Source organism: Andrographis paniculata, unplaced genomic scaffold (genome assembly GCF_009805555.1).
Source record: "Andrographis paniculata isolate CXL003 unplaced genomic scaffold, ASM980555v1 Contig55END, whole genome shotgun sequence".
Classification (NCBI taxonomy): Eukaryota; Viridiplantae; Streptophyta; class Magnoliopsida; order Lamiales; family Acanthaceae; genus Andrographis; species Andrographis paniculata.
The window spans coordinates 4,248,743-4,262,207 of record NW_026137590.1 but is presented as its reverse complement, the minus strand read 5'-3'; the positions used below and the strand labels follow the sequence as shown (position 1 = coordinate 4,262,207).

The following is a 13,465-nucleotide window of genomic DNA, read 5'->3' as shown; positions in this document are numbered from 1 at the left end:
TTGTACGATGAGATATAAATAGGTAGTTATGTGATGTTTTGAATGTAAAATTGATTTTTAGTATAATATAAAAAATAAAAAATAGGTGTTTGATTTGATATTTTTGGGGGAAAAAAATTGGATAATTGTGTAAATCCAATCCAATCCCCCAAACAAACATACCCTAAAAATCAATTTTACATTCAAAACATCACATCACACCTATTTATATCACATCATACAACTATTCAAATTCAAATTTTTTACTGTTCAAATCTCAACTCAAATCCAAATCCCCAAACAAACATACCCTTAGATGCTTTCATATCATAACTTGTCTCATTACAAAATAATTATTTTAAAAATATCAGATTTTTTTACAAATACTTTTATTTTATTATCACATCGTTAATTTTAAATCAAATAAATAAGGTCAAAATTATTTTTATACTATTTTTAATAATTATTATAATTAAAATATTGTTATTTTTAAAATTATGGGCCAAAAATAAAAATAAATTTGAAAAAACATTTGCAATCTACAATAGACTTATACTCCCTCCGTCCCTTATCTATCTATCCGTTTATTTTTTGCACGGAGTTTTAGGAATATTAATATTATATTAAAATGTGGTATGAATAAAGTAGAAAAAAAATAATCTTATTCGTATTGTGTGATATAAAGGTAATGACATTCGTGTAATATCTTGTAAGTTGTAAAAATATTTTTAATGTTAGTAGAAAGTACAATTAGTAAAACAAAATGAATACTTTATTATGAGACGGATCGAAATAAAAAAAAAAAGAATAGATAGATTGTTAAGAGAATGAGTGAATATTTGTTAAAAAAATATATTCCATTTGTTCCGTCTAATTACGCTTTTTTTTTTAGTTGTTCCATCCAACTACGTCATTTCTAAAAAATATAAAATTAATACATTTTAATAATAATTAAATTTTAATTAATTCAAATTAATCTATTTAATATTTTATTCATAATTTTCAACAATTTTTTTAATTATGTTTAATTAAAATGAATAAAAATAAACATGACTAAAAAATTTGAAAACTTGATTCAAGCATGATATGAAAAATCGGACTTAACGGATTGGGGAAACTTTCAGATTGGCTAAGTCTACCGTCTTTACTTGGCTATGAACGACTCAGACTATCTAACAGCTTCCAAGCAAACTCTAAACTAATTAATCGAACAATTTAAAATCTAACTTTACACTTCGATTCACAAAAATAAAAATAAATATATATATATATATATTAAAATCTCTTACGCACTTGATTTTAATGTCATATAAAAACCAAATTTTTTTCAAATTCATAAAACCTTGATTTTGAAATTTTTAAAGGAACTATTTATCGAATGAAATGTACTCCCTCCCTCCCACGTAATAATAAGTAGATATATGAATGTAGTTAAAGTATCATTAGCAAGTAATTAAGAAGTATATTAGTAAAAATAATTATTGTTTAATAAAAATAATTATAGATTAAGATTAAAATAACTAAATAGTTTAACTAAGATTAAAAAAATTATAAAATTTAAAATTTAAAATACGATTAAAGTGTATAATTATATTTCAAATAAATAAACTATAAATGATGTGGAACGGACATTAATAAAAAATAAGAACAAATTATATGAGACAGATGGAATGGAGTATATGACTTCTTTGCCCCTAGATAATACCTCCAAAATTGAACAAGGTGATAAGGATTAAGAAAGAAAATTACCGACACGTGGCTTATTATCATTCGCCGGAAGAAAGCAAAAGAGATTTTAGGCGCGCGATTATATTTTTAACGGAAATAACGAACGAAAAAAATAAAAGAAAAATAAATATAATCTGAATTTACAGTTCCGCTGAAGATAAGATATTTTTGGGAACTCCAAAACCCTTCAAATCTCCATGGCAGCTGGAGCTTAAACCCTTTCCTTTTCCTCGTCGTTTGAAGCGAGCCTTGATTTTGATTTTGGGGTTCGATGCCCGCGGGAATAGATTGGAATTGAAATCCATTTTGATTTCCGCAGATGAATTTGTCGGCGAGTTTTGGGAGGAATTTTGTTATTCCGGCACCGCGGTGTCATTCCTGCAGCCACATTCGCTTAACTTCCCGGACGGTTGGGGGATGGAAGTCTGGCTCTGTTCCATTTTGGAGGTAACCGTCGGTTAGAGTTTAGTTTGGTGTTGGAGGTTGTGGATCGGAAGAAATTTAGGTTTATAACTGAGTTTTTGTACAATTTTAGGAGATTTTATGTCTGCTTGATGTTGGATTCTGGTGTTTTTTAGGGAGGATTTGAAGGTTGTTTGCAAATTGAGTGAGATGGAAACTGAGCCTGAGGATAATAATGAGGTATTACTGTGCATTTTATTTTGTGCAGCGTTGTGTTATCTGTTCTTATATTTAGCTAAGAATTTTGTTGCATCTTGAAAGGAAGGAAAATTAAATGGAGACAAGGAAGGATTTGTGTCTAGTGATTCGATTTCAGGAAGCACATTGGGCGAAGATTCTCAAAATGTGGTTAGTAAGTTGTAATTAGTCTTGAGTGTTAAAATATCGGTGTTTCTTCATTTTTTTTTTTTTTTCTTAATGTGTTGTGTTTTACCATGTCAGGAATAGTTTGTTGTAGTTAATGATGCGCTGGTAAATGTCCTAGGGTACGGAACAATCCGACGAATCAGAAATGGTCGAGACTAAAAGCCTGATAAACGGTGATAGTGATGGAGTGAGTGATGCTCAAGCTAAAATCGCGGTACTTAAGCATCTGCCGTTGTCAGCTTTGCTATCTTTTCCCAACATTTTTATTATGCCTGCGTTGAATTTTTTGCATGCCACGACTTTTGTATGATTACGATATGATATTATATATTGTAGTATTTCAGTGGACATGATATTTGTAGTTAGCAGACAAAAATGTGGTTGGGAATGTAGAATCTCACAGAAAAACTCCATTGAAAATTTAAAAGGAATATACATAGCATGTATGTATCGATTGTGTTAGATCCCTTTCCTTGCTAGTTTCCTTCTAAATTCGTTTTTTTTTACCCGACTTTGTATGATAAAACAGGATGTTATTGATGTGGAAGTTGCTAGCGGTTCGCCTCTCCCAGGTGTGAAGGTGATGAAAAATTAAGTTCATTGTTAGTTGTTCATTCTCCGAGGTCAGATCCATCTCTGCTGACAATTTTTCGTTTCTATGAACAACACAGCAACAATTTGATGAATCACTAAGGATTCCGAAGGAGACAATTGATATTCTGAAGGATCAAGTATTTGGTTTTGACACATTCTTTGTGACCAGCCAAGAACCTTATGAAGTGAGTTTGCAAGATCATAACTTCATTCATTTAATTATATAAATCAACACCCGAATAAACGAAAGAAAAGCCAGAAGAGCTTTCAGTGGAATGGTACCAAGCTTTGGTACGAAAGCCATGTAATTAAAATATAAATGTACATTTTTTTACAGGGTGGGGTACTATTCAAGGGCAACCTACGAGGTCAAGCCGCAAAAAGTTATGAGAAAATAGAGCGGAGAATGGAGGTATTGTTTCTGCATCTTCTATGTGTTGAACAGTTTGAGATATGGCTGTATTACTCTTTATATAACTTCACAAATTATGCACAGGCCAAGTTTGGAGATCTATATAAAATCTTCCTTCTAATTAATCCAGAAGACGATAAACCTGTAGCCGTTGTGGTGCCAAGGAAGACACTGCAGCCTGAAACAACCGGTATTTCTTTACTTTTTCTATCTGAACACTTATATATATATGTATATATATTCTTTTCCGTAAGTAATCCAATTATTGCAAAGATAGTAGCTAATCACTTGTCAAATGCAGCTGTTCCGGAATGGTTTGCTGCAGGGGCCTTCGGTTTGGTCACTATATTTACCCTTCTTCTTCGAAATGTGCCTGTATTGCAAGCGAATATATTGTAAGCCCTTTTCTAATTGTGTATGCAATCTATCATATTGATGAATGTTTTTCCACATGAATTCAATGTGTCACCATTTCTTTCGTTTAATTGAAAGATTTGTATCATGAAATATGCCATTGTAATATTGTATGAGTCAATACTTTCTATCTGCTAATTCCCTTCATGTTCTGTTGCTATTATTGTAGATATTTCGATTCTTTTCTACTTAGACATTGTGGCATGCTATATTGCTGAACATTTGTCAACTTATTTCTTTCTAATTTTGTTTCTTCAAGCTGCATCATATATATTTTTACTTGTTGTCATCAACCATGTTTTAGTTGTTCATGCTAATCGATCTCTCTTCTGCAGATCAGTTTTCGACAATCTCGACTTGTTAAAAGATGGCCTTCCTGGAGCTCTCGTAACTGCACTTATTTTGGGTGCACACGAACTCAGCCACATTCTTGTTGCAAAAGAAGATGGGATAAAGCTGGGAGTGCCTTATTTTGTTCCTAGTTGGCAGGTGTGATGTTTTCGCCATTTTGAATTATTAAGAAGAAATATTGAAGGATTAAGATGTGAAGCGACAAATCATGCTGTCGTACGACTAAAATTCGAACAAAGGATTAACAACAAATCATGTCCTATATCGGATTGCCTGTAGCCTATCTATGCATATTTTGTTTGTATTTGTAGTTCCTTCTTACACGATCTTCAAATGGCAGATAGGCTCATTTGGAGCTATAACGAGGATCATAAACATCGTACCAAGGCGCGAGAACCTCTTAAAAGTTGCAGCTGCTGGCCCCTTGGCAGGCTTCGCTTCAGGCATCGTACTTTTGCTTCTCGGCTTTATCCTGCCCCCATCCGATCAGCTCGGCATTATTGTGGATCCTTCAGTATTTCATGAATCACTCCTTGTTGGTGGAATAGGTAATAAATAAAAGACAAAATTGTCTATAACTTCTTTGTGGTTTCGAAACTTAGCGTAAATCTCTCTGTACTTTAAAAATTGTTGAGCGTTCCCTTATACTTTAAAAAATGATGCATTAAACTTTTTTTTATATTTTTTTTATGTGATGACAACATGATTTTCTATCAATATCTTTTGCATTGCGGGAGATTTCATGCAATTTTTAAAACATAAGGAGAATATGCTGAATGTCGAAACTATATAAAAGTTATGAACAATTTTACCTAAATCAAACACCATCTCTGCATCTTTTTCTTCATCTTCAGCTAGAACTGAAATTTCTTGCACAGCTAAGCTACTTCTTGGAGATGCTCTCAAGGAAGGCACAAGTTTGGCAATAAATCCGCTCATACTATGGGCATGGGCCGGACTTCTAATCAACGCCATCAACAGCATTCCTGCAGGCGAGACCGATGGGGGCCGGATTTCCTTCGCCTTGTGGGGGAGAAAGGTACAAATGAATCAATAGAGAATATTGCAATAAATATCTTGTACCTATGATCTATTATCACTTTTGCTTTTTAATTATCACTCTGGCAAAATATATCCTATAGGTGTCATTTTTTCGCAATTTTCATCCTCTGTAGCACTATTCCACTCGCACCGACAACATTTTGAACTCGATGCGCGGCTAGAGGACAAACATCGCAAAAAAAAAATGACATATGTAGGATGTATTTTGCCATAATGACAATTAAAATAGATTGTATTTTGTCATGGTGACAATTAAAGAATAAGAATGATAATTGACTATAAGTACGAGACATTTATTGCAATTTTTCCTGAATCAATATATATACACATAACATATCCAACCCTTTATATAAGGCCAATTAGCAAGAACAGCACTACAAACACCAATTTGGCAGGTTTCCTCCCGGCTAACCGGCGCCTCCATTGCGCTGCTCGGCGTGGCTTCCTTGTTTAATGACGTTGCGTTCTACTGGGTTGTTCTTATATTCTTCTTGCAACGGGGACCTGTAGCGCCGCTGTCGGAGGAAGTGACGGATCCTGGTGATAAGTACAAAGCCATTGGAGTGGTGGTCTTGCTTCTGGGACTCCTGGTATGCCTTCCCTATCCTTTCCTTTTTGCTACAGATGTCCCAAGTTTTTAGCTATAGTAATATTTTATGGAATACATATGTATAGCCTTGTTTGATGCTCTGCCTAAGTTGTCTGAGTGATCCATTCAAGTTTGGTTCTTTTTTTTTTTTTTGTCTTTCCTGTGAGGAATAGTATTGAATAAACAAGTTGCTCAGCTCATCTTCTTGCTCTGCTGACGATTTGATCGATCACAGAAACATCCCTCCAAACATCGTAATTTTTTCGTCCGTCAAATTTACTTTAACTTTCTTTTTTTAGTCTGTCCGTTAAATTTACCTAACTGCTAGTTGTGGCAAAGTTAACAAATCAAATATTTAACTGTTTTTATTACGTTCTTTCTTCATGTTTTTTAATTCTAGCTAAATTTTCAAAAATATTCCACCTACCTTTTTACTTTTATTAGCTTTTCAATAAAATATTTGTTGTTTTTAATCTTCGTGTTGGATAAAAATATTCTAATTTTACGGAAGAAGTATAAAATAGAGTAAAAAAAAAAAAAAGTGAAGTGGAAGTATAAAAGTGGATTAGTAAAAAATAGAGGTAATATGAGAAATTTATTAAAAATTAATTAAAAAATAGTAAAATAAGTATAAAAAATATTGACAAATTGATTATTATTTGTTAAAATAAAAAATTATAAAAAGATACTTCATTCGTCACGCTCTAAGATCTCATTTATATTTTGCATCATTATATTTAATATTAAAAATAATTTTATATTCGTATGATTTTTTACACAAATGTCATTAAAATAGTATTATAAGACACTAATAAAAGTATTTTTTAAAACGGGACTTTTAGTATATTTTAGATTGGGTATAAATTTAATAGATAACTGAAAGAGAAAACAAAGAGAATTTAGGGTGTGTTTGTTTGGGAGACTTTCTCAAACTTCCACTGTTCATCAAAATGTTTTCTCCAAAAAATATCAAATCAAACACTTTTTTTCAAAAAATTAATTTTATATTCAAAATATCGTATCAACACCTATTTATATCACATCATACAACTATTCAAATTCAAATATTTTACAATTCAAACGCACCCTTAAGTTAATTCATATTATGTATTCATATCATGCCATCCGACAATATAGACTATTACCATATGCTATCAATTTGTATTTCGATTAGGGTTAAACAGCACCGAACTACTGTCCATGCAATGGGCAGGGCGTTCTCACCTTATATTCCCGACAAATTTTTTTATACAAAACGGGTATTAACACGAGTTCACAACAAACAACACATAATGTTCGGGAATACTATCGATCTAGGTAGAGTCGAGATGTAGGAAGAATTGTTTTGCTAAGGCTATGAACTGTATACCCTGTCCTCCCTCAGCTTTTGATATACACAGCAGCAATGGCGACAGTCTGTTGTCTCGTCCTATAGGATAACCAATTCAACCCGCGGAGGCTTCTTTGCTTCGAGCTGTTTCTTGGCGCGCTTACGCGCAGATTCCTGTTTCTTGATTTGGTCGGACAGCACCGGCAATCTCTCTAGGATTTGGTTGCGCGGATCGATTATGACTTTTTTGAGGGAAGCGGCGTTCTCAAAGAAGTATACCACGATCTCGTCATCACTCACCCGGCCATAATACCCGACAATCTCGACCAAGTTGAGGTGTTTATGGTCACATCCAGCAGCTCGCCTTATTTTTCTTCTTCTCTTCGATGGCAACATCCATATTAGCTGTTTGCCAAAGGCTCGGAGATGTTAGAACGATATAGAAAGAATATATAAATCCGTTTGACGGATTTTATTTTCCTCCTAAAAACATCAAATCAAATGCCTATTTTTCATTTTTTATATTATACAATTAAAAATTAATTTTACATTCAAAACATCATATATTCAAATATTTTACAATTCAAATTCCAAACCTCTGAACAAACACACCCTAAAATTTGTCGAATAATGAAAGAGTATCCTCATTTCAATGGTTTAGAACTGTTTCTTAAGCTAAAAAGGAGTAATTTTTTTGCGCATCCAACATTAGAGACAAAACTCGGCTAACAAGCTTAACAAAAAAAACTCGAAATCAAGACATTGAATAGCTCTTACAATGTTCTACGGTTCCCTAATGTTCATGAACATGCAAACAACTGGTATTTGATTTAGTGTGGCGCAAAAACATTGTGGGATGCATAAAAAAGCCGACATCTATGAACAACGAGTATAAATATACCAACACATTAAACCGACAACCCAAAAAAGAAACGTAACTAATACCTGCAACACGAATCTGTTCAAATTCGGGCACGCTTTTACCAAGGATGTAAACTCGAGGAGACTGTCGTCGTTCCATGCGCCAACTTTAAGAATCAGCTGCTTTAAGTTTGGAAGCTCCGGGAACACGTACTTCATTAAGTTTTCCTAGAGAAAAGATGACCGAGCAATCGTTATAATATTACATATATTTGCATGAAAGCAAGAAAGGTAACCGGAGGGCTTACATCGGGACGATATATATCCAAAGTGAAAACCTCTAATTGGTAAAGACAACACGAGAGTTGGCCGAAGACATTGTTTTCGAGCCCCGAATATCCCTCGCCAATCGAGATCTCGTCAAGTGCGGGAACATTATCCAAAACTAGATTGATTCCGGGACCCAAATAAGTAAACGAGACGAGCTTAACGTTAGAGATTTCTATGGTATTAATCCCCAAACAAAAAACGATCTCGAGGTGCTTCAACCTAAGCGACAAGCCGCTCACTTTAACGTTCTTCAAATTCCCCGAACCATGTACAGATAAATAGTGCAAAACCGAACAATTCGACAGAATGCCACCCAACGACTGCTCAGTCAAGTTCACGCACTTCAACGTTAGAGCTTTAAGAAACTTCAAACCCGTCGGGATAAAACCCGTAAGCCCCTTCTTCGCGGACAACACTTTTCTACGACCAAAATGGTTGTTGAGAAAGCTATAGTTGCGGATTGGCAAGCGTAGAGTGTCACCATTCTCCAACAAATCCAGCTCGAGATTCTCAACTCTTTTCCTGATTGCAAACTTCACCCAATTTTCGATAGCACATTTCGATCCCTTGTCCAAATCGAAGCAAATCCGGACAGTATTCAATGTCTTCCTCTGATGCTGCCTCACGACACGGTTAACCCAATTTATGTATGTTGTTCGCTCGGATCTACGTAGCTTCGTATCCGCGGCAACTCTATCCAATGCGTCGTCAGCGTCAAAGTCTAACCCCCCTACATGAGTCCACAAGTACCTCCACCTCCTCGACAAAACGCTTGTGATCACAGCCTCCTTGAGTGTCAGCCGAGACAAGATCGATACGAGGATGTCGTCGGGCAATATATCGATGTAATCCCGAGGATCCGTCTCGCCCTTTTTGACACCAATCAATGAAGAGCAATGTGAAACAGAGCATATGATCAAAAATTTCACAGAATATCTTACCACATTTAAACAAATTCAGAGATTTACTTACCACATTTAAGCAATTGCACAGAATTGCTTACACATTTTTAAACAATTTCAGAGAAGTTCTTACCACATTCAATCAATTTCACAGAATTTCTTACCACATTTAAAACAATTTCAGAAAATTGCTTACACATTTAAACAATTTCAGAGAATTCCTTACCACATTCAATCTCACCACAGAAAAATATACAAATGCATCTTTAATTCTAACGGATCATTTATGAATCCCTAAACCAAATTGATTTTCGTTTTTTTTTTTTTTTATATTTTTGCCCTAGCAATTCAATTTCTGCGCAGCAATTCCATCGACATCATAAGAACACACAATAATCCTCACGGAAAATCACAAAAACCACAAACATACGAAGACAATTATCGCTACGAAATTTAGAAAAACAAAAAAGAAAAAAATCAGTGAACCGTCGCGGATATAGGCAAACCTTTGGTTCGAGATTTCGAACTCTTTTCTTCATTGGAATCCGATGCTGTTATGTATATATACACACACACACAAATATATAATTTTAACCTCCGAATTTAACTCGACCTCCGGACTGCGTAAGAATCGAAGGCCATTATTACCGTGCACAACAAATTCACCCTCGATTACACACACACACACGCACACGCAGGCATATCTATATATATATATATATATATATGTATGTAAATTATATACAATTCGAGTGTAGATTTTCGAATGTGTATGAGGGAGAGAGAGAGAGAACTGATGAGCGGAAGTGAAGTTGAAGGAGAAAAAGACTAAGCTACAAAGGGTTTGTTTGTTTAGGGTAATGTTTATTTGGGCTAAGTTTCCGAAACTTTTATTTGAGTTCGAATTTTAGGATAAATTTGGATTTGAATAGGTATTGTTTCGATATGTATTGATTAGGATACTAGCGTTGTTTTGATGAGTATTGATATGATATGTAATTATTGTATTTGTATAAATATATATTTATTTTTTTTAGTTACATCTTAAAATTTATAATTTATATATTTTTATTTTAAATAAATTATTTAATTATTTTAATTTTAATTTATAATTTATAATTTTTTTATTACATTAAAATTATTTTACTAATAAAAATTTTATTTATTTAATAATTACATAATATTTAAAACTCATGTCTCAACTAAATAGACAAAAACATCTTTTTTCAAACATTACAAATATATATTTCCTTCGTCCCATTATTAAATATTTATTTAATTTTTGCACGTAATTTTAGAAATATTAGTATATTATATTTAGATATAATAGGAATAACGTATAAATAATTAAAAATAACATTATTAGTATGTGTGATATAAAAGTAACGATATTTGTGTAATAATTGTAAATTGTAAGCGTATTTGTAATGTTAGACAGTACAGTTAGGAAATGAATAAACGGACTAAAATGAAAAAATAAATATTTTGTTATGAGACGGATATAGAATAAATAATAATATATTATTTTTTTATTATTCAAATATCAAATTTTTAGAGTTTGAATTTTGCATTAAAGGATTTTTTTTATTTTTCTTACAAAACACATATCATATATTATTTTAATACCAAATTCACATAATTTTTTTTCCAAAACTTCATAAAAAAACACACTCTAAATAATATATATTAAATATTTTTATTAAAAAATAAAATACAAATGCAAAAATAAAAATAAAAATTAAAAAAGAAATCCGAAAAACAACAAAGCTAGTATGACAGGTGTCAGAGGTTGTTTCAATAACCTTAGGTCATCCGCATAAATGAAACCAATATAGATTTCTTCCCTCCTTGACTCTCTTTTCTTCAACGTCATATTCTCTCTCTGCCATGTCATCAAAGAACTCATTTCATTTTATACCTTCATCAAAGAAATTCATTTACACAAATTTTAATTTCTCTTTTCTCCATATTATTAAATTATCTATTTTTAAAATAATTTAAATAATAATATTTTTTTATCTAATATACATATTTATTAATATTTATTTATTTAATAATTTAATTTATAAACAATAACAAATATTTATTATTAATGTGAAGTGAAAATTTAATTTTATGGTACAATTTTTGGATTTATGTGTCTTTAGAAAAATAAAATAAATTCTATTGATTTGATATTGCAATGATAAATATAAGAATTAAGTAAAAAATTAGTACAATAATCAATTCAAAAAAATTAATGTGATGTGAAAATTCAATTATATATTAAGTAATTATATATATATTAATTATTTGTGTAATTTAATGAATAAATTATAAGATAATTAGAAAATTAAATTTTTATTATTATTAATTAATTATATTTAATTAAAATTTTATTAAACAAAAATATATCAATATTGGTATCATTTTGTAATAAATAAAATTTTATAAAATATAAAAATTACTAATAAATATATATAATAAAAATATAATGTACAAAAAATAACTAAAAAGAATATTTTTTTTTTGTCATATGTTATTGAAACACATGGCAAGAATACACCTATATCATAGTTTCGTAGATTGCTGCAGCAGCAACCAGCTCTACATGCTGGCAGTAAAAAAAATTGATTTTTAATTATTATTATTATTATTTTTTATCCGACGTAATGTGGATGGCCTTAGACCATTTACAATGCAATATAGGTAACAATTGTTCTTATATTTTCTCTTACTGTAGAACACACTAAAAACTAATTTGATTCTTTCATTCACATTGTAGAATTCGTTCTTAAAATTTACTCATTAGCTTTACATAATTTGTTCTCATTTTTTACTTTTATCCGTCCCACATAATTTGTCATTTTCTTTTTGAAAAATTAATTATACACTTTTTAATCATATTTTAAATTTTAAAATTTATTTTTTTATTTTAATTATATTATTTAGTTATTTTAATCTTAATCTATAATTATTTTTACTAAATAATAATTACTTTTATAAATATACTTCTTAATTACTTATTAGTTATATTTTACCTAAATTTTCATATCTACAATAATGCGCCATTATCTAGGACGGAGGAAATATCTCTTTTCTACATCAATAAATGTATTATTTTATATAATACTATATTTTTATATTATATACCATTTTATATAATCCCTCCGTCCACAAAAAAAGTATACAATTACTTTTGTCACAGTGTTTAAGAAAATAATAGTATTTTAATTATAGTGGGTAGTTAAAAGTAGTGTAATAACATTTTTGCCCTTGCTTTTTAGTGTAAAAGTAATGATGTGATGTAAAGTAGGGGTATTTGTGGAAAAAAGTAAGGTATTTAATGAAATGTTTACTTTGTAATTCGACGTCCCAAAATAGAAACATGTATACTTTCTATCTGAACGGAGGAAATATAATAAAATAATTTTAAATATAAAAATTATATTTTATAAATACTTTTGTATTTCTTATATTTTTAATTAAAAAATATTTTTATTTATATAGATATAAATAATTTATAAAATAATATTTAATAATAGCAATAATATAATATAAAATAATAGATAAAATACTATTATTATATATATAATAGCTCCGTTCACCAAATATTTTTATATAAAATAGTTTAATGTCTGACACGAAAAAATTATGTAAAAAATATAAAATATATATTATTTTAGATTTTAATAGTTGAATTTTTGTTTTATAGTGAGTATTTAAAAAATTTTGACCTTTTGATTTTTATTATCATTTTTGAAAAGTAAAAATTAAAAAATAATGTTAAAAGGAAAAAAAACGATTATTGTATTTTAATACTTCTTCCATTTTATTGAAGTATTGTTATTTTTAATTTTTGTCTGTCTCAAAATAAAATTAGCATTTTCTAATTCAGTAATTATATCACCTATCTAACATAATAAATATCCTTCAAACTTATAGTATATTACACAAATGTAATTATTTTTATAATATATAGTACTAATAGGGATATTTTAATTTTTTTTTAACACAATTCAATATAATAATTTTAAAAAATATACATGCAAAAAGTAAACATCATTATTTCAATGGGACGGAAGATGTATAATTTACCGTTATTA

General features: G+C 30.4%; 2 protein-coding genes across 3 annotated transcripts; one reads left to right on the top strand and one right to left on the bottom strand.

The window, feature by feature from the left end:
• The first annotated feature begins 1,840 nt into the window (after positions 1-1,840).
• On the top strand, positions 1,841-6,255 carry LOC127256311 (probable zinc metalloprotease EGY2, chloroplastic). Of its 2 annotated transcripts, XM_051282268.1 has the most exons (13): positions 1,841-2,154; positions 2,286-2,349; positions 2,431-2,517; positions 2,654-2,749; positions 3,065-3,115; positions 3,207-3,314; positions 3,467-3,541; positions 3,626-3,731; positions 3,843-3,936; positions 4,291-4,444; positions 4,647-4,854; positions 5,185-5,345; positions 5,764-6,255. In XM_051282268.1, exons 1-13 carry the CDS (start codon positions 2,027-2,029, stop codon positions 6,007-6,009), a joined length of 1,578 nt encoding a protein of 525 aa, XP_051138225.1. In that variant the 5' UTR covers positions 1,841-2,026; the 3' UTR covers positions 6,010-6,255. The 2 variants fall into 2 exon arrangements, with proteins under 2 accessions (XP_051138225.1, XP_051138226.1); XM_051282269.1 differs by lacking the exon at positions 1,841-2,154 and having other exon boundaries at positions 2,288-2,349; positions 2,611-2,749.
• Positions 6,256-7,057: 802 nt separating this feature from the next.
• Positions 7,058-10,250, bottom strand: LOC127256312 (F-box/FBD/LRR-repeat protein At5g56420-like). The gene is made up of 4 exons (XM_051282270.1): positions 9,887-10,250; positions 8,457-9,347; positions 8,233-8,376; positions 7,058-7,692 (listed from the first exon to the last, which is right to left on the bottom strand). Exons 1-4 carry the CDS (start codon positions 9,917-9,919, stop codon positions 7,387-7,389), a joined length of 1,374 nt encoding a protein of 457 aa, XP_051138227.1. The 5' UTR covers positions 9,920-10,250; the 3' UTR covers positions 7,058-7,386.
• Positions 10,251-13,465: the final 3,215 nt, after the last annotated feature.

Bases quoted from the DNA above. Each gene is read 5' to 3' on its own strand.
- LOC127256312 (XM_051282270.1), bottom strand. From the start codon at position 9,919: ATGAAGAAAAGAGTTCGAAATCTCGAACCAAAG. The intron at 8,377-8,456 runs GTAAGCCCTCCG...TCTTTTCTCTAG, and splicing joins TGGATATATATCGTCCCGAT to GAAAACTTAATGAAGTACGT. The intron at 7,693-8,232 runs GTATTAGTTACG...TTTGGCAAACAG, and splicing joins TGAACAGATTCGTGTTGCAG to CTAATATGGATGTTGCCATC.
- LOC127256311 (XM_051282268.1), top strand. From the start codon at position 2,027: ATGAATTTGTCGGCGAGTTTTGGGAGGAATTTTGTTATTCCGGCACCG. The intron at 3,542-3,625 runs GTATTGTTTCTG...AATTATGCACAG, and splicing joins AAATAGAGCGGAGAATGGAG to GCCAAGTTTGGAGATCTATA. The intron at 3,732-3,842 runs GTATTTCTTTAC...TGTCAAATGCAG, and splicing joins ACTGCAGCCTGAAACAACCG to CTGTTCCGGAATGGTTTGCT.